Source organism: Strigops habroptila, chromosome 5 (genome assembly GCF_004027225.2).
Source record: "Strigops habroptila isolate Jane chromosome 5, bStrHab1.2.pri, whole genome shotgun sequence".
Taxonomy (NCBI): domain Eukaryota; kingdom Metazoa; phylum Chordata; class Aves; order Psittaciformes; family Psittacidae; genus Strigops; species Strigops habroptila.
Window position 1 is genome coordinate 65553516 of NC_044281.2, and position 21007 is coordinate 65574522.

Genomic DNA, 21007 nt, shown 5'->3' on the forward strand with positions numbered 1-21007 from the left:
CGAGGGCGCCGGGGAGGGATTGGCCAGGCGGCGAGGGGAGGCGGGCGGAGAAGATGGCGCCGAGGAGCGGCGCGTGCTGAGGCGAGCGGAGCCGGGCCGGGGCGGGCGGCGGCGGGGAGAGGCCGGGCGCTGACGGTGGGGCCGGGATATGCGGCAGCGGCTGCTTCCTGTGCTGAGGCGGGCTCTCCTGAGCGTAGCGCGCCCCTGGGCCGCCCCGGCCTCCCAGGTTTTCCCTCAGTGCCGGCGGCGCAGCTTTCTCGGGTACGGTGCGTGTTTGGCGGGGGCTGGGGCGGGTGAGTTGGGGCAGGCCCCCGGGTCCCCGCACTGTGAGGTCGGAGATCCGCTCCGGCCCCCCACTGCGTTGTGTAAGAGGTGGCGGCGCGGCCGGGGCACCTTGTGCGGGCAGGGGAGTGCCCGACCTGCCCCGAGTGCGGCTTCACCCCGGGCCTCTGAGGAGCCGGGGCCGCGGAAACGCGGGGCTCGGGGGGGAGTGATGAGGGAGCTGGGGTGGCGGTCCCGTTTGTGCCGGCAGGCCTGCGTCCTGCTCTGCCCTGCCCGAGCCCGGTGTGCGGTGTGTCTTTAGCAGCATCTCCGCTGGCAAAGCAGGCTTGGTCATCAGCCTCATGGCTATGGCGCGGCTTTAGCTGCCCGGTGGGCTCGCTTTGTGTCTGTTCCTCCGTCCCCCTCAAAAAGACCTCGGAATTTGCATGTTGCTTAACTTGCCATGTCTTTCTGAGCCATAAATATGTAAAAAAAAAGTTTAAATGCTTTGCAAAGAAACTGCTATCAGAGTTACCCAGAGTTGGTGGGAGCGGCCTCTTCAGTTTGTGACAAGCTGTCCAGTACTAGCACTCTGTGTGTCTTGTTTTTGTGTGTGTGTTACCAGTTCCAGTGGAGACAGTAAGTAACCTCGAAGGAGGGAGGAGCGGTGGGAGGCTCGGCATGGCTCGCTTTAGGGGCAAATTAAACTGCGTAACAACTCGGCAAAGTTTTTCCAGGAAGGGAGCTGGGTAGGGGAAAGAGGCGAAGTTGTTTTTCTTTCTCTCTTTCTCTCTCACTGTATCTGTTATCTTAATAGCAAAACCTATATTTAACACTGTAAAAGCAAGAGATGTCAGACGTAGCATCTTTCGGGGGGGGGGAAGTTATGATGATTCATGCTGTCAATGCTCATGTGTCAAAATACAGATGTACCGTTATTGTTCATACTTGCAGCGAATGCTCCAGTATTGTAAAGGTGATCCACAGTGTATATTCGGAGCTAATACTTTTCTTGGGCTGTAGGTTGTCATGCTAGATTACTTGTCTTTAAGCTTGTGAAAATATGCAGTATTTGGACTTAACTTTGTGTGTGTGAGTAGGCCTGTTGTGTTTTCATACTGCCTACAACCATGATTTAATCATCTGTTTAATTGTGAATTAGGATTTTCATAAACAATAGTGATATGAGAGCAGGCATAGCGCTTTCACATGATATTTTTGAAGATGGCAAATGTGAAAATTAATAACCTTTTTAATTGCGTGTTCCCTGTTTCCATTTCTGAATTTTGTTTATACTTCACCTTTTTTCAGCTTTACCTTTTTCTTATTGTATAATTTTTAACCTTCATCTGCATGTCAAGTAGCAAGATAATTTCTCAGTTAGAACTTCTTATTGCCTCTATTCTAGTTGGGAAGTCCCTACAAGGTTCATGTTTGCATGTTTTTTTGCTCCCTTTCTCCTTTCTGTCTTCAGTCGCTTGTAAGGTTGTGGCTTAGTCCCTTAGATGAAACCCTACCTTTGGGACTTTGATCAGAGTGTGAAGGATACAACTTATTTTGTACATGAATACCGAAGTGGTTCCCTACCCTGTTAGATCTAGAAGAAGAAAGAGGGAAGGGACAAAAAAGTTCTTTACCTCCAGTGCTTCACTGAACTGGAAGGTGTTAGGCTCCTAACTAGGGGTCATTGCAGGTTATTGTGGAAGTCATTCACTAAAAATACTGTCAGACTATTTGAGAGATCACAAGATGAGTTGATATTTTTGATATATTCATTCTATTGTATTAGATCCTTTCATAATAGTTTTAACAAGGTAGGAATCAAAAAGTTTGTAGCAAAAAATGTCTGTGGAGGAATTTATTTAATCAGATTTGTGTCCAGTTATGCATTTGTATATGCATGGTGTGTCAGTGAATATCTTTATGTTCTCAGCTCTTATGATGTCTGTAAGTCGATACAATATATTTATGAAATAACAGTGTGTATATGTAGTAAGGTGATTTTTGATTTGGAGTTTGATTGAAAGTTGTTTCAGTGTAGCTTTCTATTTAGATCTCACCTTCTGTAGCTTGTTTTTGGAATGAGTCAGAATTATAGATTGCCTGAAAAATTGAGATGGAAAAGAAAATGCTGTAGAACTGAGAGTTTACCGACAGCATTAACAGCAGAGCTAGAATGGAATTGTCCAAAATCATAACAGCTAAAACACAGAAGAGGTAAATAGGCAGGACTTCCTTTGTTGCAACACACCACTGCTTGTTGTTATAGGTCAGTCGGTTATGTCAAAGCGCTGGTATTAGATAAGCAATTGCTTTTAATGTAGGATTACATGATTCAGAATCCTAAAGTTCTTTCTGTGTTTGTTGCTAGATCAGATTTTCTTGCCAGTTCTCTCATCTTTCTGTGTATTTCTTGTTGTTATGCAGTATAACTAAAGTTTTTAATTCAGACCTCACAAGTTTTTCTTTTTGAGGGTATGAAACAGATGGTAGCATAAAGTGTTAAGTGAGTTGGCTTTACAAAGAGTCTTGGGCAATCTGATGTGCTACTTGCAGATAAAATGCGTGAAATGCACATCAAAATACAGTAGAAAAAAGCACAGAAATCTTCCCTGTAGCATCCAGTTTTGTTTTCTAGTGCGTGCAGGGCCATGTGCTAGACACCACTGCTGCACTGTGGTTGTGGACCAAGCCCTGCAGCTGTAGGGTAGTGGAGGAAAAATGTCAGGGAGGGAGGAAGAATAAGAACTGCTGGCTTGTGCGTATTCAATGCATAGAGCAATTAATTGAATTAATGAGTACATTTCTGAAGGAAATGAGTAAAATACACTTTCGAGCAGCTGGTAGTGTTACACAGAAACTAGTCTTATCAGTCTTGTTCTTAGCATGCAGTTTGAGACTGATGAAAATAACGATGCAAGCCAAAATACTATGCCAGATTTGTGAAGTCATTCTGAAGATCCTGTATTGTCTAAAGATCAAAACCAGATAATTTTACTTAAATTTAGTAAAGGCCTAATCTTTCGTATAACGAAAGGCTTCAAAACCCTTTTGGAATTTTCCTATTTTCAGCAATCTTGTAAAAAAAATGAAGTAAAGAAGCACTAGGGAAGGATTAATTTTAATTGTTTTCTGTTTCTGATGAACCTGGGTAAAACCTGTTTACCATGAAGGGTGGGTTTTGATTAAGTGTTTGGGGCAATTTTTGAAGACATAGGAAAAGTAAGCTGAAGTAATTTAGATATTTTAAAAACCTGGATATCCTTTATTGCTGTTTCTGAAATCAGATTGTGTAAAATCCTGCCTTTTTATTTGAATTTTTACCTAGTGCTTTGGAAACTGTGGAATGGTCAAATTAAGAAATATAGTTTCAGGGCAGTAAATTACCTTTTCGGTGTCTTCAGTGTATATCCCATCCTGTTGGACTGACATGAGACACACTCATCATTTTACTAGTTATTCAGCTGTGGCCTGATCTTACATGTGAAGCTACCAGGGCCAAGTTCACACATGGTATTGTCTCATTAATGCTACTCATAATTCCTGTACACTGGTGTGTAACACCTGCGTTTCTGCTGCCACGTTGGCAGTGAAGCTGTGGCAGACCAAGTTTTACTGCTGTGAGCTAGAAGCTGTAGAAGCTGGACCCTTCTCGCAATGAGAGCAAGGCAGGCATCTTCCCTGGCCACCATCATTAGGAGGGAATTTTCCGAGTCAATTACAGACTTGGCAAAAAGCAGCAGACTGAGGTTCTGAAAATGCATTAATTGTAACAAGCTTCAGGATTTCTTCAAAACAAACTCCATAACAAAATCTTATAAATATTCATCATCTTCAAACTTGCCTAATTTGGCATGATTAGTTGTTCTTAATGACTTGGTAGCGCTGATTAAATCATTGTGGGCCTTTGTAGTTGGAGCTATTGTGTATGGAGTAATATGCTGAATTCCCAATGAGTTTAAAAGTGATAAAACATGTTAACATTTTGAGCAGTTTATCTACTTATGCAGTCTATCTGTCTGTGTATGCAATCAGATTTATTTAGATCAGCATCAGGAATGTGTTGGGATCTTATATATTCTCTAGCTTCGTGACAAGTAAACTTACAGAAGATTGATGCTTTATGGATGTTGAATAATGTGAACTGTTTAATCTCTATATGTGTAAAAGAAAGATTGCTACGTTTGTCTACTGGTGAACCTGTAATCTGAAAGAGTTATGTATAGTTTGCCAAAGTAGCTTTTATGGTAATGGTCACCAGAGTTGATATAATTTTGTTGGGGTTTTTTTTTTTGAGATTATTCTTTCTCTACTCCTTTTTTTTGTTACATTCCTGGTAACAGAACTTAGTAGAAACATTTGTCTGACTTGTACTGCGTATAGTTTAGTCTAAAAAATAATTTTTAATTATAGTATACAACTGCATTGAGAAGTTAAGAGAGGAGGTGACTTACTGGTGACGTCACTTGTTATACATACAAGGATGTCACAATGCCATTGAATTCTACTGCTGTTGTGAGGAGAGGTAGTTGCAAGAGGTGAAGAGGAGGAATGAAGATCTGTGGAAAAATGGAGGCTTATTTTATTGTTGCAAAGCCACGAGCTTGCAACTGAAGAAGTTCGCAGACTTCTCCAGAGGGTTCAATTCAGTGCTATTTTCCTGGTAAGAGAGGTGAGGAAACTCTGGCTGGTAATTTTGCAGCACCGGGCCTCCTGCCGAAGCACACAGCACTTCTTTCACTTCATGCATTGGCAGCTGGAGAAATCATTATGTGAGTTACTAAGAACTCTAAACCAAGGTAGATTAGTAAATAAGACAGAGAGCACAGTTATCAATGATAGCTTAGTTGCAGGACAGAGTAGAAAAAGGTTTTGACTTAACAAAGGTTTCACTTCACTCTGGTAAGTGGTAGCTAATTAAGTGGAGGGCGGGGATGGGGAAGGAAGTAAAAGGAAATGGATATAAATAAAACACAGAACTTAGGACAGGTGCAAAATGTGAGATTAAACATTACTGTGGTCTTTGTATAGTTTCAAAGACACTGCTAGAACTTGGAAAACAGTTGTACTGCAATAGTGTAACAAACAAAGTATATACAAAAGACAAATGAAACATGAGTTGCTAAACATGAGGGGCAATTCAGATCCTAGTGCACAGAAGTGTAAGCTTAAAGTGAGTACATTGCAATGCCTTCACAAGTAATTTGGGTTCAGTTGCATACAAGCTTCAAGCAAACCCCAATTTTAAGGCAACTGATAAAAATTTAAAGCAAGGATCAAAATATGCTGAGCTGGTAACTGTTTGTTGCTGTTCATCTTGGTTACTTCAAGCTGATGAGTGTTTATAGCCGTTCGCCTGGCTCAGATCTGTGTACCCACATTTGACTTAAGTATGTGCAGTCTGTCATGGCAAAAGAATCTTGAAAAGCCCTTTGGCGTTTGTGCTTTGGGGGTCATATTTTTATTAGCTAGTTATATTCTTGCATTGAAGCAACCCTCAGGAGTTTCTGTTAATTGGTTTTCAAATACGGTCCTTTAATTGTTCAAACATTGAACTTAGATTTGACTACACTGGCTAATTTTTAATTAAAGTAAGTTTCCTGAAATAAGTTTAAAAGATTAAAATAGTTAGGCAGAATCGTGTATCACTTAATCCCACTCTGTGATATGTTTGCAGGTGAAACCTTGGTGGTTTCAAGGAACTGCCTGACTGGAAATCATTACAAAAATGTGGCCTCAAAGAGTAGAATATAATTTATTTCAAGTAGTTGTAGCTTATAATTCAGCATCTGTTTAAATTGATACTTTTCTCGCAAGTGAAGTAATTTTGATGAGGAAGATTGTCTAATATTTCCTAGTCATTGAATAGGGACACTGCTCTCAGTTCCAACATCCCTGTTCTTTTCTCTGTTTCTGTCTAGCTCTATCTACAGATGTTGCCACCTGTAATTTTTGAGCCAGTGGAAGAATTGCCAGTACCACAGTAATGCTTTGTGTTTATTCTTGCTGCCTTTGCTTTACTGGGTCTTTCTCTGTTGCTTCTGTGTTGTGAAAGTAGTATAACAGTATTCCTCCTAGTGACATTTTTGTTAGGATATTAGCTCTGCAATAAACATAGAATCTAGTTTGTGGATTAATTTCTTACTACTGACCATCAGCACCCAATACTCATTGTAATGACAGAGCACATAGGTACAGCTCTTACATTTCAAGACAGCATCTGAACATGACTTTAGGAATTAATCTACTTCTCAAGAAACTACAAGAAATACAGAATTCTTTCTTTCCATTACTTTTTTTTTTTTTTTGCTATGATCAAAAGCAGTCTATTATCAAAAAGTGGTTTGTAGGGTTTTAGGATTCTTGTGTGAAAGAATGGAACGTGGTATTGTTATAAAGCAGTTGGACTTAGACAACTTAGAAGTTGCACATAAAAGCAGTCATATGTACAATATTATATCTTACAGTTTACTCCTTAAGAAAAAATCATTGTGTAAGTACTCTAAGTGAAATTTTCTTCTCTAGCTATTGTATTGTAGTAACATAGCACCAGGAGGAATGGTACTTGAGCAGGAAGGTATTGGTTTTGTTCTTTTGACACATTGCCCTCCAGGAATATTGCATAGTTGATCTGCTCTTGCTTTGATATGAGTTGTCTGGTGCTACAGTTTAGCAGGGAAATAATTGTGGGTTAATCATGCGAGCCCATTTGAAGTTGAAGAGAAGGTTGTATTCACAATGCTGTTGAAATAACAATGAAGGCAGAGATATAAGTTTAAGTCCTTGGTTTGAAAGCTTAATTACCATTTTTGACCTTTTTGAAAATTGTAGGTTTTTCCTATACTGAAATTTGACTGCCAGCTGGAGGTAGCCTATGAAGGAGGCAGAAGTAGGGAATGATAATAAAATGAAGTGGAGGTGTACAGCTTCACAAGGCATCAATCGAAATCTCATAAGATTTCACAGAAGCTGCGTAATTTGATGAATCACATTGGAAAGATGAGTCACCTGAACAAACAGTGAAGTTCTGTGACTTAATGATGCGGTGTAGAAATAACAAAGAGATATGAGATGACAAGGAAATTGTATAACATTAAAAAAAACCCCAACAACTTGAGAAGTTTATAGTATATACGCATCTTATGAGGTGCTCCTTACCGGAGGTGAAGTCAGGTCCTCCTTGCAGTCCTGCATGCTTATATTTGTCAATCCAGTAGAATTGTGTGCAAGTGAAACACAGTTAAGAACAGTTTAGTTACTGATTTTCATCTATGAAAAGTAGTATCTAGTCTCACTAAATAAATTTTACACAGTATCTTAAGTTTAGTAGAGTATTTCTACTTAACAACTCTGAACTTTGAACAAGGAGGCATTTTTTTAAATCATAGGCATGGATTAGATCAGTGCTGTTGATGCAGAGAAACGGAGATGTTGCTTTACTTTGAGTATCCTTCGGTTTTGAATAGTGTCTGCATTTTTTCAGAGGAAGGAAGTCCGTAGGTGCTCCAGGCAGGCTTAGCCCTAAATACAGGGTTAAACTAGTGGATAAATGACAGGTTTAAATGAGAGTGTAGACATTTAAATTGAAATTTAGCATTTTGGTTACTGTTTAGTGGTTACATTTGATTGCACTGGTTTTTTAAAGGTGGTTCAGAGTGTGAGAACCATGTTCCTTGTAAAATGCGTTGAGTTGCACATTTTAACAAGTTACTTGCTTAGATACACTCAAATTCTTATTATTCATTGATGCTTTCTGTGCTCAGAGCTTCTATTTCTTTTATTTGGGCTATAATTCCAAATACAATTGCGTTTGTAATTTTGCTTTCTTTCATATAAGGGCATGCTAGAACTTAAGTGTATTTAAAAGTTTCAAAGTAATTTTTTTTTCACTTCTTGGAAAAGTAGTCAAAGGTCTAATGCTTACTTTACTGCTTTTTTTCACAATAATATCTTCTCCAGTTTGCATATGTATCTCCTTTCTCAAGCATAAATCCGGTCTTATACAAACTTTCACTTTGCTACAGGTATTTTTCTGTATGTGAAAAACTGTTTTTCGCTGATTCTGCTGTAGACATTATGTTCATAAACTTTCTATCCTTAACATGCTCTTAATAATGAGCTCTTTATCAGACTTTTTGTAATATATAACACCAGCATGATGATTCTGTATCTGCTGACTTCAAGCTGGCTGTTGTTTTTGTACTGTAGAATCACATGAGTGAGTAGAAAGGAGATAATCCAGAGGGACAGGAGCTTGCAGAACTGCTTCCCATTTTGAGAATGATAGAGCATTTTAGGAAGGAGATTTTGTTAGCCGACTCCCATTTTAATTTTAAGCTGTAAATAAAATATGTAATCAGTTTTTCTTTTCCAAAGTTTTTTGTTATCTGGTAACACTGAGTGTGCAGTTGATCTGCTAGCTAGAGAGCTAGTTAAAATGTTACGACTGAAGATCTGAAACAGTAAGTATGTTGTGATCTGTACAGTCCTTCACGTTCCACATCTCATATGGTCTTAAAGCTTGTGTGTAGTCTTAAAATTTGAGTGAAGTTCCTTGAACTGTACAACCTGAAAATGGAAAAGTAAATACCGTGTAACTCCTTGTTATCTATGTGATACCAACAAGACCATACAGAATTTCTCATGCCTCTGTGTATGTGTTGTGGTAGAGTTAGATTCAGATCTGTTTTCCTTTGTAAGTGGAATTAGTTCAGCAATGACTAATGAAGCTCATGTAGTAAGTTACTTGGCAATATGACAAGCAACATTTCACCACAGGAAAAGATTCGAGTTTGGTTGGTGCCATATAACAGGCCGTGTTCTAAAACCCTTCCTGTAAAACAGGGTTAGAATTCAGTAGCTCTTACATGCTGGAATATACCACATGATTGGATCAGAGCATAGCTCTTTGATTTCCTGTTTCTGGGATTTGCTTGTATTTTTTGTGTGTGTATGTCTTGGTTGGTTGGTTTGTTTGTTTCTCTTTGTGTGTGTGTTAGTGTAGTTGTTTTTTATTTGCTTGCTTGTTTGTTTTTAACTTGCAGCCAAGTGGTTCTACTCTAGCTTCCCGAATATCCAAGTCTGAATGGCTCACCTTTTCACCTGGCATTTAAAAAAACCAAAAAGAATAACCAGAATTTATAATTTCAGAATCACTTAGTTTCTTAGAATTTCAAAATTGTGCCATTAAAGAAGCATATCTCATAGTATATTTGTTAAACTAATAGTAGAAGTTCAAACACGTGAATCTATTCCGGCTCATCATGGCAATATTACAGTGTGTTTGTATTTTTATGGCAATATGGTAAATGGTGTCACCCTTTCTTGCTGGAGTGTACAAATCCAGAGTTTACCAGTAAAATTTGGTTTATCTGACAGTTGCAGAGTTACAACATTTATAATATAACCACCAATTCAGACACATTAAATACTTGCCCGAAGCCTGAAAGTATACCTGAGAGAGCAATGTATGCTTCATTTAATTTAATTTTTATCATAATTGTATAAGGGGGTGATATTTCTTTACTTTTTTTGATTACTGTTAGTATGAAAGTTGAAACATTCAGTGACACGATCTACAATTTTATAATGTTGCTTGGTTTTTGGCTTGGTGTTTTGTTTGTTCTAACAGCAGTATCTCTCAGGATCTGAACTAAACTTCTTTGAGTTTTGTGCAGAACTCAATTTCCTGGTGTCAGTATCACCCAGAATTCTTTATCATAATATTAAAATATTATCAGGGCCTATTTAAAAATAGTAAGTGACATTTCTTCTGCTTTCTTTTAGGTTTCAGGAAGAGACAAACAACAAAATGAATAATCCAGCTATTAAGAGAATAACAAATGAAATTATCAAATCACCTGAGGATAAACGAGAATATCGTGGGCTGGAATTGGCAAATGGCATTAAAGCTCTTCTCATTAGTGACCCCACCACAGATAAATCTTCAGCAGCACTTGATGTGCACATAGGTATTTTATGCATGTTGTGTTCATTATGTCATTAATAAAATTGCTTCAAGTTTTGGTATCTTAATTGCAAATAAACTGACAGGCATGGTATCCAGTTGGCAGCTTCTCCTTTTATTGTCATTTAGAGTTTGTTTAATTCTTTGACACCTAAAGTTGAAAATTATTAGACTTAATTAAATACTCTTCTGTACTCTGTGTTTACTCAAGTGTAGCTCAGTCGGTAGAAAGACTTCTTTTAACCATTAAGTTTCGTGTTATGAAAGATCTTTTGTAAGCAGAAGAGGGGCGGGTGTGAGTGCAATTATTTCAGACAGCTCCATCTGTTATGTCAGACTTCTTTTTTATTTTTTCCATGTTAAGTTGTTGATGTGTAGAGGTGAGAAAATGCTGTAGTGCTGGAGGAGTTGGAAAGGCACTCCCTAACTCCAGTGATGCTTAGGTGTGCAAATAGAAACACTGGAAATAGAAGGGGAAGGCAGTTACTTTGATTCTTTGGATTAATGGAGGCCTTTCTTAGTTCTGAGGTATTTCTCAAGCTTGTGTAGTTTCTCAGTTGCTTTTAAAGTATGAAGTGCACACACATTACTTAAGGGTCCTCTTGCCGTGTTTGTAGTTGGGAACTCTAGCTGCTGTTGGTGTTTGGACAGAAATAGCAGAGCAGCTTTGAAAACTTCTGGCCTTTTTTATTATGGAGATCACTGTCACAAGTCATTATCTAGCTCAGAGGATTGCAAATGTGGTTTTGTTAGGTACTATGATAGTAATAGCCAACTGCAGCATCTAGTTCCTGCACAAGTACTGGAGGTGTATCTGTTGCCTTCATTTCTCCCATTGCACATCATCGCATACTCCAAAGCAGGAAGGTCACTCTAACTTACACATTTCTGGCTTCCACTCTTGCAGATCATTATTCTTTTAATCCATCTGCCTTTGTAATTACTAGCTGGTCTTCAGTAGCTGCTTGCGTTCAGGCAATTACAGGTTATCACTCGTCCTATAAACCACAGGATAAATACCTCCTTAAATGCGGTCGGTAATTGCTGCCCTTTACACAGTGCAATTATTAAAGTCAAGGTATAGAAGTCAGAACACTGTGATCTGCCAGGTCTTTACAGATTATGAGTCATAGACTTCAACTGAAAAATTGTCTGTATAAGGCAGTGCAGGCTGATCTGGAGAGGCAATTTGAGACACTAATTGGTTCAGTTACTAAGTCTTTATTTTATTTTTAAGATTGAATTTAGTTGACTGTAGCTGCACAAGTGTCTGCTTACATCTACAGAATTGATATAATTGCCTGAGGCAACATACTGTAATATAAAGCACTTTAAATGACTTAACAATTCAGTATTGCTTTATGAATGGTTACAAGAAATCTTTCCTCTTGCAGGATCCTTGTCCGATCCCCCCAACATTGCCGGGCTTAGTCATTTTTGTGAGCATATGTTGTTCCTGGGAACCAAGAAGTATCCAAAAGAGAATGAGTATAGCCAATTCCTTAGTGAGCATGCCGGGAGCTCAAATGCTTTCACAAGTGGAGAACATACCAACTATTACTTTGATGTATCACATGAACATCTGGAAGGTGCTCTAGACAGGTAAATAGATTTTTGCTATGTGGGTGCAATTTGAAATTGTGTAAAAGTTTTGGGTTTTTTTGGGAAGTTTTCTCATTATGGTATTAAAGAAAGGTTTGAGGGCACTATGTTTTGTTAAAACTGATACCAGGTATTTTTCAGTTCAAAAGTTTTGCTCAGGTTTTTTTCAGCAAGCAGAGTTATTTGCTGAGGCAGAATTTTTGAAGTTCAAAGTTTGTGTTTACACTGAATGTTGTTGGAAATGTGGGTCACAGAATATGATCATGAGCTTATGCATTGTGCAAATACTCTGATTGTATAATCAAATACTATGCTTCCCATAGGATCCTTATTTCATTGATAGCGAAAGAAGGATGAAGTCTAGAAATATATATGATGCCTTTAGTAAAGGGAACTTACTGAAATCTCTGCCTTTTGTGGGAGGGAACAGAAATTGATAGGTGTGTAGTCAGTGAGGTAAAGAATATTTTTTTTCCCTTGGATTTTCCCTTGATGTCTGACTAGACTGACTTGATTTGTGAGATTAAAAGAGTCTCTTGCAGCTAAACTTCAAAACAGTAGAAATGTTCAGTATATTAATTATAATGTAAGGTCCTTAATCATCATAGTACCTATATGATGAAAATATTGTTGTCTGCATTTATAAATAAATAAACTGAGAAATAAAAATTGTGAATCAGTGTCAAAACTGTTACATAATTTATAACTTTTGCATTAGAGAAATAATACATTCATGTGTTTACAGGACGTACATAAGCGTCATAGTTTTCTGTTGCCGTTTATGTACAGTACTCTTGCCTTGAATTTAAATTTTTCTGTTTAGATTTGCCCAGTTTTTCCTGTGCCCTTTGTTCGATGAAAGCTGCAAAGACAGGGAAGTGAATGCTGTTGATTCTGAGCATGAGAAGAATCTGATGAATGATGCCTGGAGGTTGTTTCAATTGGAGAAGGCTACTGGAAACCCCAATCATCCCTTCAGTAAATTTGGAACAGGTTTGTCAGAATATAATTATCCATCCATTGGAGTTCTGTGTAACACACATAGTAGTATTGTTTATATAAAATTGTTAAAGACAGACTGAAACAATTGCCTTTTCCCCCCTTTTCCCCCATAACATGTTTGTTATGGTGCTTTATCGTATTTTCCACATCGTAGACCAAACAGAGCTAGACAAAAACGTAAGAAACAGAGAGATCCAAGACTTGCAGTACAGTGATGAAGCGTCCTTTATGATTCTGATAATTACTGTAGTGAATACTGTTTTCCAATTACTGGATTTGTCGTAATTTGGTACTGTTAAGTCTTTGTGCATAACAAAGTGAATGAACTGTGTTTAAATTGTTAGTCACATGCTCTTTTTGCTAGCTAGTATTGCATTAGGACTACATTATGGTGGCTAGGTCAAATTGGAAAGATCAGCAAATTAATGTGAAAATTACTGAAAAGAATATAGAACTCAAAATCTTACGCAGAGAACACAACAGTAGTGGATGGATAGATAAAAGGGTCTTGGACAAATCCTTAATCTGTCTTTATTAAAATCCTTAATCCGGCCTTATTAGTCACAGAATGCTTAGTAACAATTTAAAATAAACACTCCAAAACCTCAAGTTAAAAAGCATTAAACTAAGATGCTCTAGTTGTGGTCAAAACCTCAAACGTTTGATGCTTTGGCAGAAGTTTCAATTTATTTTTTTTTTCAAAGAAGTTATTTTCTATGTGAATTTATTTTTGAAGCTATCAAAGTGGCAGGACTGTTGATTGATGCACTGCGCTGTTTGATCCTTGAGCATGAATGTGTTTTGTGGCTGGGTCGGTCTGCTGGATGAATAGTTGATGAAAGTATTCGGTACAGTAGGATGATGAGAGGATAGATAATGAGCTTAAAGGATTGGTTTCTTTGTCTCAAGAAAGAGAAGAGTATTTTTGCACCTGTTGATGGAGGTCATAGTTGATGAGCTGGTAGCCAGCTGCTACAGGAGCATGTATTGCTTTGTTCACCAAGAAGGACAGGCTATCTGAAACAGGGAAAATGGAAATACACTCTCCAAACAGGTAAATCTGAAAGTTAAGTCTTGGGCAGGCAAGCATCCAAAGCACATTCTGCAATCTCTGCTATAGAAGAGATTATTTAATTTTTCTATAGCGCTCAGAAAACAGAAGTGAAAGTTGCAGAAATGTTTTTCTGCAATTTAAGAAGGTTTTATAGCTAACACAAGTGAAATGTTTTCATGGGGAGAATACCTGAAATGTGCTCAAATTCAATAGCTCAATACCAGAAATGTGCTCAAATTCAAGAGGTGGGTCACACTCACCTCTTATTACATTAGGCTCCAATTCTGAAATGAAATTATAGCATGTAGCCTTCCTGTAGATCTAACTCTGCAGGTGTAGAGGCCAGCTTTGATGGTTTTTATTTACTTAGAGATGACAGCTGTGATGGGGTTTTCATGACAACTGCAGTTGGCATCCTTCTTATTGTTCCCTTTTGACCAGGGGAAATGTTAGTCTAGCAGAATACAGGAATGACTCCATTTGATGCTTCAGGTCACTCCTCATCACAGCCTGTTTTCCAGCAAACCTTCTATTACTCTTCGCCTGTCCGGAGAAACAAATGCACCTTAATCTTCCAGTTTTCTTGTTAGGATGTGCGTTTTGTCCCCAGATCCCCTTTATCCATCTCCCTCAATTGATGCCTGTGATGGTAATTCTTCTCTGTCAGTACCATCAGCAGTGTCAAATACTTTCCCAGGCACTTCTGTACTATCTGGAGTCGATTTTCTTAATTCTACACGGTGTCTTCTGACTGTTGCCTCTTAATGTACTCCAGTGTTGTAACAGCACAGTTACTGAGCTGAAGCTTTAGCTTTATTTTGTTGTATTTTATTCTGTTTTATTTTAACCTGGGTATTGATTCTGTGGGAAAAAACTCCCACATTTAATTTGTCTGCAGATAGTGAGATACAGGCAAAAATATTTTAAACATAATACCCTAATTATGCTTTTTAGGTGTAATTAAGAATCCTTGCTTTTTCCTCACATGTGAACTTTGAAAATTAAAGCAATATATTGCTTCAGGCAGTCTCTTCATGATGGTTTGTTGACTGTTGCAATTCTAATTAGACTTGTATCTAATCACCAAACATCTGGACAATATACTTGTCATATTATTTATATAGCTCATTTTGCCTCATTGATATTTATTCACTTACACCTGTGATTGTAGGATTTGTGCACTGGGCATTTATGCATAGCAGGCAAAAAACTTCTGAATTAGAGCCTGGGCATACTTGCATTGCTTTGGAGTAACCCATTTAAATTAAAACGATTAATTTGGGAGACTAAACCATCCTTGGTCCTTTAGGAATGTACAGTTTGAGAGTGGAAGTATTTATTGTCTCTGATAAGCTGAGACAGCATTGATCCAGTTTGCTTATTATACATTGTTTGTTGTTGTTTGTTTGTTTTTCAAATTACTATCCATTTGGAGGAAAGCAGACTTACTAATTTGTATTTTTGAGTTTTAAATTCATAAACATCAAATGTAGTTAACTTCTTTTTAAATTACAGGGAACAAACTCACTCTGGAAACTAGACCAACCAAAGAAGGAATAGATGTAAGACAAGAGCTATTGAAGTTCCATTCTACTTATTATTCATCAAATTTAATGGCTATTTGTGTCTTAGGAAGAGGTGAGTTTTGTTCTGTTGGTTGTTTAAGACTTTACATGTATTTATGTTTGAAGAAAATAGAAGTGTATGCAAGTGTTGGAAAATCTACAGACGAGAGGAAAGTAAAACTTGTATAGACTGACCAAACATAATTTTATGTTTAGTGAAGTCTTCAGAGTAACTTGCAATGTGTAAATTTTCATGTTTATAAGCTTACAGTAGGAAACATAAACTGAAATTTTTAAATCTATTATCAAGTCATCAGTCGTTGTCATTATATGTTTGTCTTCTGAAGACTGCCGCCTATCTGGTTTCAGATGTTGAGAGGGCTTTTCATACTGTTTTAATGTTTTAGACTTACATTTCCACTACAAAAATTTCTGTAATGTCAAAGGATAAACCTGACCTAACATTTAGATAAAAAGCCTTTATTTCAATTTACTTTTTACAGTTGCTCAAAGAAGTGGTAAATGCTCCATCCCTGGCAGTGTTCAAGGCCAGTGTGAGGCATACAGGCCCATGGCAGGGGGGTTGGAACTAGATGATTGCAAGGTCCTTTCCAACCCAAGCTATTCTATGATTCTACTTCTGAAATCACTTAACAGAGGTTCCAACTGCTTAAAATCTTCCACTGTCGAGTTGATATTTTACATAGGTTTGCCAAAAGCTTAATAACAGTGTTGAAAAGTGTTTGCTTTTTGAAAATGTGCTGGCAGACTGGTATTTGCATGGTGTTTTACAATAATGCTTGGATGGTGAGTATGAATGGAATAAAATTCATTAGCAAAGTGAAATCTGCCTTTACTACTCTCTGTTTACAGAATGTTGAGTATGAAGCTGATAAATGAAATGTACCTGTTTTATTTCAATCATAGCATATACCTGAATCATTTTTATTGTAGATTTTGATGTGGGCAGACACAGTGAGGATTCTGTTTCTTAACTGAATCCAAGTTTTGTGCATATACTCACTACACATCAGTTCCAGGCTCCTAAATTCCTTTCAATTCTATTATTACATCTTACTTGCTGTAACATCACACATTGAGTAGACTATGGTGAAGAGTGTTTTTCACTGTTGCAAGCTGAACAGGAAAATGTATTAGATTTATTTTTTAGTTTTTTAACTAAAAAATATCAGACGTGTTACTGGTATCGGACGTGTTACTGGTAGGTATGTAGGCAATCCCATTAGGGCATAATGAATGTTGTGTGAAAATGCCTTGCTTATTCTTTTGGTAGCAGTGGAAATCTTCTCCAAGTAAATGCTATAATACTGATGAAGATAGCTTGTAAATATTTTTCAATATAGAGAATTTATTTTTATCGCTATTTGAAAGAGTGTTTCCCCCTTCTCAGTTCTTTTCTTGCTTAAAAAAAAAATAGTGTCTATAAAAATATTGATTTATTAATTGAAGGTAAGTAGATAGTGGTCAGAGTTTAAAATAATTGAATTAAAATTCTCTTCCTCATTTTAACTAGTTGTTTACTGGACAGGCAGTATTCCAGGACAGACAAGATTTGCATTTCAAATGTCAATAAAATGTAAAAAATAGTCTTAAAATCTGTTCCTTTCAAACATTTCTGCAATTTGAACATATGTATTTTTTTTAATGCAAAATACAAAAATTATTCTCATTAAACTCTTGAATTTAAGTAGTTTTACTAGTAATTTTCCACAGTCAGATTCTTTCAGTTTGTGTTGTCCTTGTAAATAGTTCAGTATTTAGAAAAAATATGAGCCTTTGAAACAGTCTTTGGGACTTTCCCTTTCAATCTTATAAAATAAATTTTTGAAAGGTAACTTGGCTTATTTGCTTGTCTGCTTGTATACAAAACACTGTACAACTACCCTTATTTGTTGTATTTAAGTGATTGTCACTGTAATAATGAGGTGCTATTTGGACAAAAATTGCATATTAGTTTCCCTGAGAAGACACATAATGTTTCTCGCTCTGTTATTTGTTCAAGAGAATTATGCAATTGCTTTCTGGAAGGCTTTATATTCATGACTGCTTTGGTTATTTGAGGGCTTGCCTCTAGCATCAAATTTGAAAATTTGCAATTTTTTAAAAATTCTTTTCAGGGAGCTTCACCCACAAAAAGCAAACTGTAGAAAACAAATCTCGTTAGCATTATTCCATAAATTCTTTGCTGAAATATGTTGCTATCAGTGTAGCAGTTCTGCTAATTAAATAGTTAGAAATCCTATAACAAAAATACGTTGAGTTGCACACTGCAAGTGCCCTATGATCTCTCACTCTTCACTCCTGTGCATTCTGGAATAAATGGATGTCTAAAGTTGTGTGCAGCCTAGGAGGTCTCTTGTTTTCCCACCACTATATATATGTAATGTAAAACAAATAAAAATGTATCAGTGTCAGTAGAAAGTGGTGGGGGAACCAAAATATAATTTCTGTACTAAATAGTAATAAATATTCAAAAGTTTGCTAAAATTAAATAATGAAATTCAGTTACTTTTTTTTTAGCTGATCAAAAGCAAAATTCACTGAGTAATCATAGAACAGCTTTAGCACGGCAGTTCACATGCAGAATTCTAAGCGGAAACTTTTTCAGTCAGAAGCACCCTGGCAACTGGAAATCTGACCTAAAGAGAACCCTCGCTGTTGTTGTAAAACGTAAATGAATATGTATTTTGCTGATGTGGATAAGAATAGTGGTCTTTAATAAAATTACATGCCATTCACAAAGCTTTATTACACAGTGGCCCACCTCGGTTTGCATTGGTTTTTTGGGGTTGTGTTTGGCTTGGCTTTTTTTTTTCCCTGCACAGTTCTCTAATTGCAGGAGCATACATGTGTTGGGTATAAAAGATTCTGCCTTCTAAATCCAACTGGGTTTCCAAATCGAACAAGGTGACTGCTTTTTTAAATCTTTCAAGGATTAAGGTTGTACTTTGAGAAATCCAAGAAACACCCACCCTTGAAAAGCGTGTGCTAAAAAACTTGACGGATGAGTCTTTCTTATTTTATTCTCACTTTGAGAAGGGCTCCAAAATGCATTTATTTAAGCAGATAGCTATTTTGAAGGCAGTATTTCAACATAAATGGTACAGGTCAATTTAGGTAAATTCATGCAGAATTCTTTCTGCAAATGGTCTTCCTCTTCTTTTTGGAGAGTGGGACTGGAAGCAGGATGGATGTTAAAGTTGAAGTGCTTAAACAGGTCACAGATGTGTGTGAAATTTTAGGGCACTGAGGGCAGATGACCCTGGTTCACAGGGTACATGAAGTACTGGAGGTGAGCTGAGGCTGAAGAAAATCCAAGTTTTGGCAAAGATACTTTCACTCTGGAAAATTTGCAGCTGTAATACCATGTCCCTTAAGCTTTTTGTGGAATGTTTATTTTTTGTAAATGTTCAATATCTGATGTGTCTTTTCTTTGGTCCCAGCTTAGCTTCATTAGTAACATTTAAATATGTTTTTTCTGGTAACAGGATTTATTTTAATCATGGCTGAAGCCTTCCTTTAATAACCATGGTCCTTGTATCATGTTATAGAGCAAAGTTTAAGTATTAATATAGATTTCCTTTTTGAAATTAATAATCATCATACCATTAAAACTAGTTTTCTATAGAATTCATGTCTCCCCCAAAGAATATACAAAACCCAAATTTGCCAGAATCTTCAGATAATGATCATGGTTTTTCTAATATTTCCTTATTCTAGAGTCCTTGGATGAGCTGACTTGCTTAGTGGTAAAGTTATTTTCAGAAGTAGAGAATAAAAATGTACCTATACCAGAGTTTCCTGAACATCCTTTCCAAGAAGAACATCTCCGGGTATGTATAGAGATACGTATAGATCTTCTGTCAGGAGAGTAGATCTTAAATTATAGTTTTTCATGTTTCAGTAGTACACTGTGCACTTCATTACTTTTGTATCAATGTCTCTGTTAAGTTCCATATTTCTTTCTTAATTTTCCACCTACCTTTCTTTCCATGCTGAGAATAGTATTATGAAGTTTATAGTAAAGGTTGTATATTTGGTTGCAGCTGTAAGTAACTGAGAGAGAATTCTTTTTTCTGTTTGCATCATGAATGACTGAAGTGTTGCCCTGAGTTTTACTTTCCAGATTTTGTTGATATGGTGGTAATAAAATGTGTGCATGTGTGAAGGGAACAATATGTGTTCCTGAGATGAATAAAATAATGAGAGATTCCTTTTGTTTATGGATCTCCTTGTTTATTTCCCCCTCAGCAACTTTACAAAGTGGTACCCATTAAGGACATTAGAAATCTTTATGTTACATTTCCTATACCAGACCTTCAGAAGTACTATAAATCAAACCCTGGCCATTACCTTGGTCATCTGATTGGGCATGAAGGCCCGGGAAGTCTTTTATCAGAGCTTAAAGCCAAAGGTAAGGCCTTTGAAGGTAAAGAACTAAAAAGTAATTTATTACGCATTTTTTTGAAGCTTAGCTACAATTTACTTAAAATTGATCTCTATATGTTAAATTTAAGGCTTCCAACTGTTTGAGTAGTTTGAGTTGTAAGTTATTTTTGTTCTGTGGTGGGTAAGAATAAAGAACAGGCACTCTGACTACTGTAGCTATTATTTCTTGCACTCCTCTTTATCTGCCCTTGTTTAGAGGGTTGTGTGAACTTTGACATAATGATCTTGGCCCTATTGTGTCACTGACTTAGAGAATACTGTCAGGTCCCTTAATGTCTGGAAAATAATAGGAGTGTATCTTTCACTATTTTTCTTCGTATTACTCTTTGCAAATAGAAATAAATTACCCGGTAATCAAATTATCTTGAGTTTGTTATATCAGTCTGAGCAGAAAATCAGATAGGTCCGACTTGTGTTATGTTTAACTTGCACCATAGGTATAGAAGTTAAGGAAGAGGAGAACGTGTAAAGTGGTCAAAATGTGAAAAAAGAAAAAGAGAAAATTTAAAAAAATAGAAAATGTAGCCTAAATTGTTAGAGATTTCTTTATGTAGTATATTTTCTTTTTCATTTCATAGGATGGGTAAATACTCTTGTTGGAGGACAGAAGGAAGGTGCTAGAGGTTTCATGTTTTTCATCATTAATGTGGACTTGACAGAAGAAGGACTTTGTAAGTGAAGCACTATGTCTGCAGTCCGTGTTATTCCTGATCTGATGGGTTTGTGTTTGTATCCAAAGATACTAATTGTGTTTATAGCTTAAAAGCCAATTTATTTTAATTAACTGGTTGTTACTCTGTGTTTAGATCTCTGCGTATGCTAGCGTGCTTCATCTAACATAAGAAACCAACTTAGTTAAGGTTCTATTAAAGTATTTCATTAAATATTTTAGCATAAATTTATTTACAAGAAAAGCTGTTAATACCTATGTGTGCTACTTATTCATACCATTTAGATCTGGGTTAAATTACATTATAAATCAGTATCTGAATATAAGACATGTTTAATGCAGTTCTCAGAATTAGCTGGGGACCAGTGCATGTCTGAGGAAAGCATGTTTAACTTTGCCAGTGGGATTGCATATGT

The 21007-nt window shown here is 37.0% G+C and overlaps 1 protein-coding gene across 7 annotated transcripts in view; it reads left to right on the plus strand.

Annotated features, from left to right (window-relative positions):
• Window positions 1-21007, plus strand: part of IDE (insulin degrading enzyme) — a 69591-nt gene that overhangs the window by 675 nt on the left and 47909 nt on the right. For 3 of the 7 annotated variants that reach the window (XM_030485845.1, XM_030485846.1, XM_030485851.1), the window contains exons 2-8: window positions 10048-10232; window positions 11623-11830; window positions 12654-12823; window positions 15402-15524; window positions 19193-19305; window positions 19724-19886; window positions 20500-20592. In XM_030485845.1, the coding sequence (XP_030341705.1) occupies window positions 10073-10232; window positions 11623-11830; window positions 12654-12823; window positions 15402-15524; window positions 19193-19305; window positions 19724-19886; window positions 20500-20592 (1030 nt within the window). In that variant the 5' untranslated portion in view covers window positions 10048-10072. Of the gene's footprint in view, window positions 1-40; window positions 262-876; window positions 901-2908; window positions 3020-4781; window positions 4934-10047; window positions 10233-11622; window positions 11831-12653; window positions 12824-15401; window positions 15525-19192; window positions 19306-19723; window positions 19887-20499; window positions 20593-21007 lie in introns of those variants that run through there. The other 4 variants (XM_030485848.1, XM_030485849.1, XM_030485847.1 and 1 more) reach the window with 4 other exon arrangements.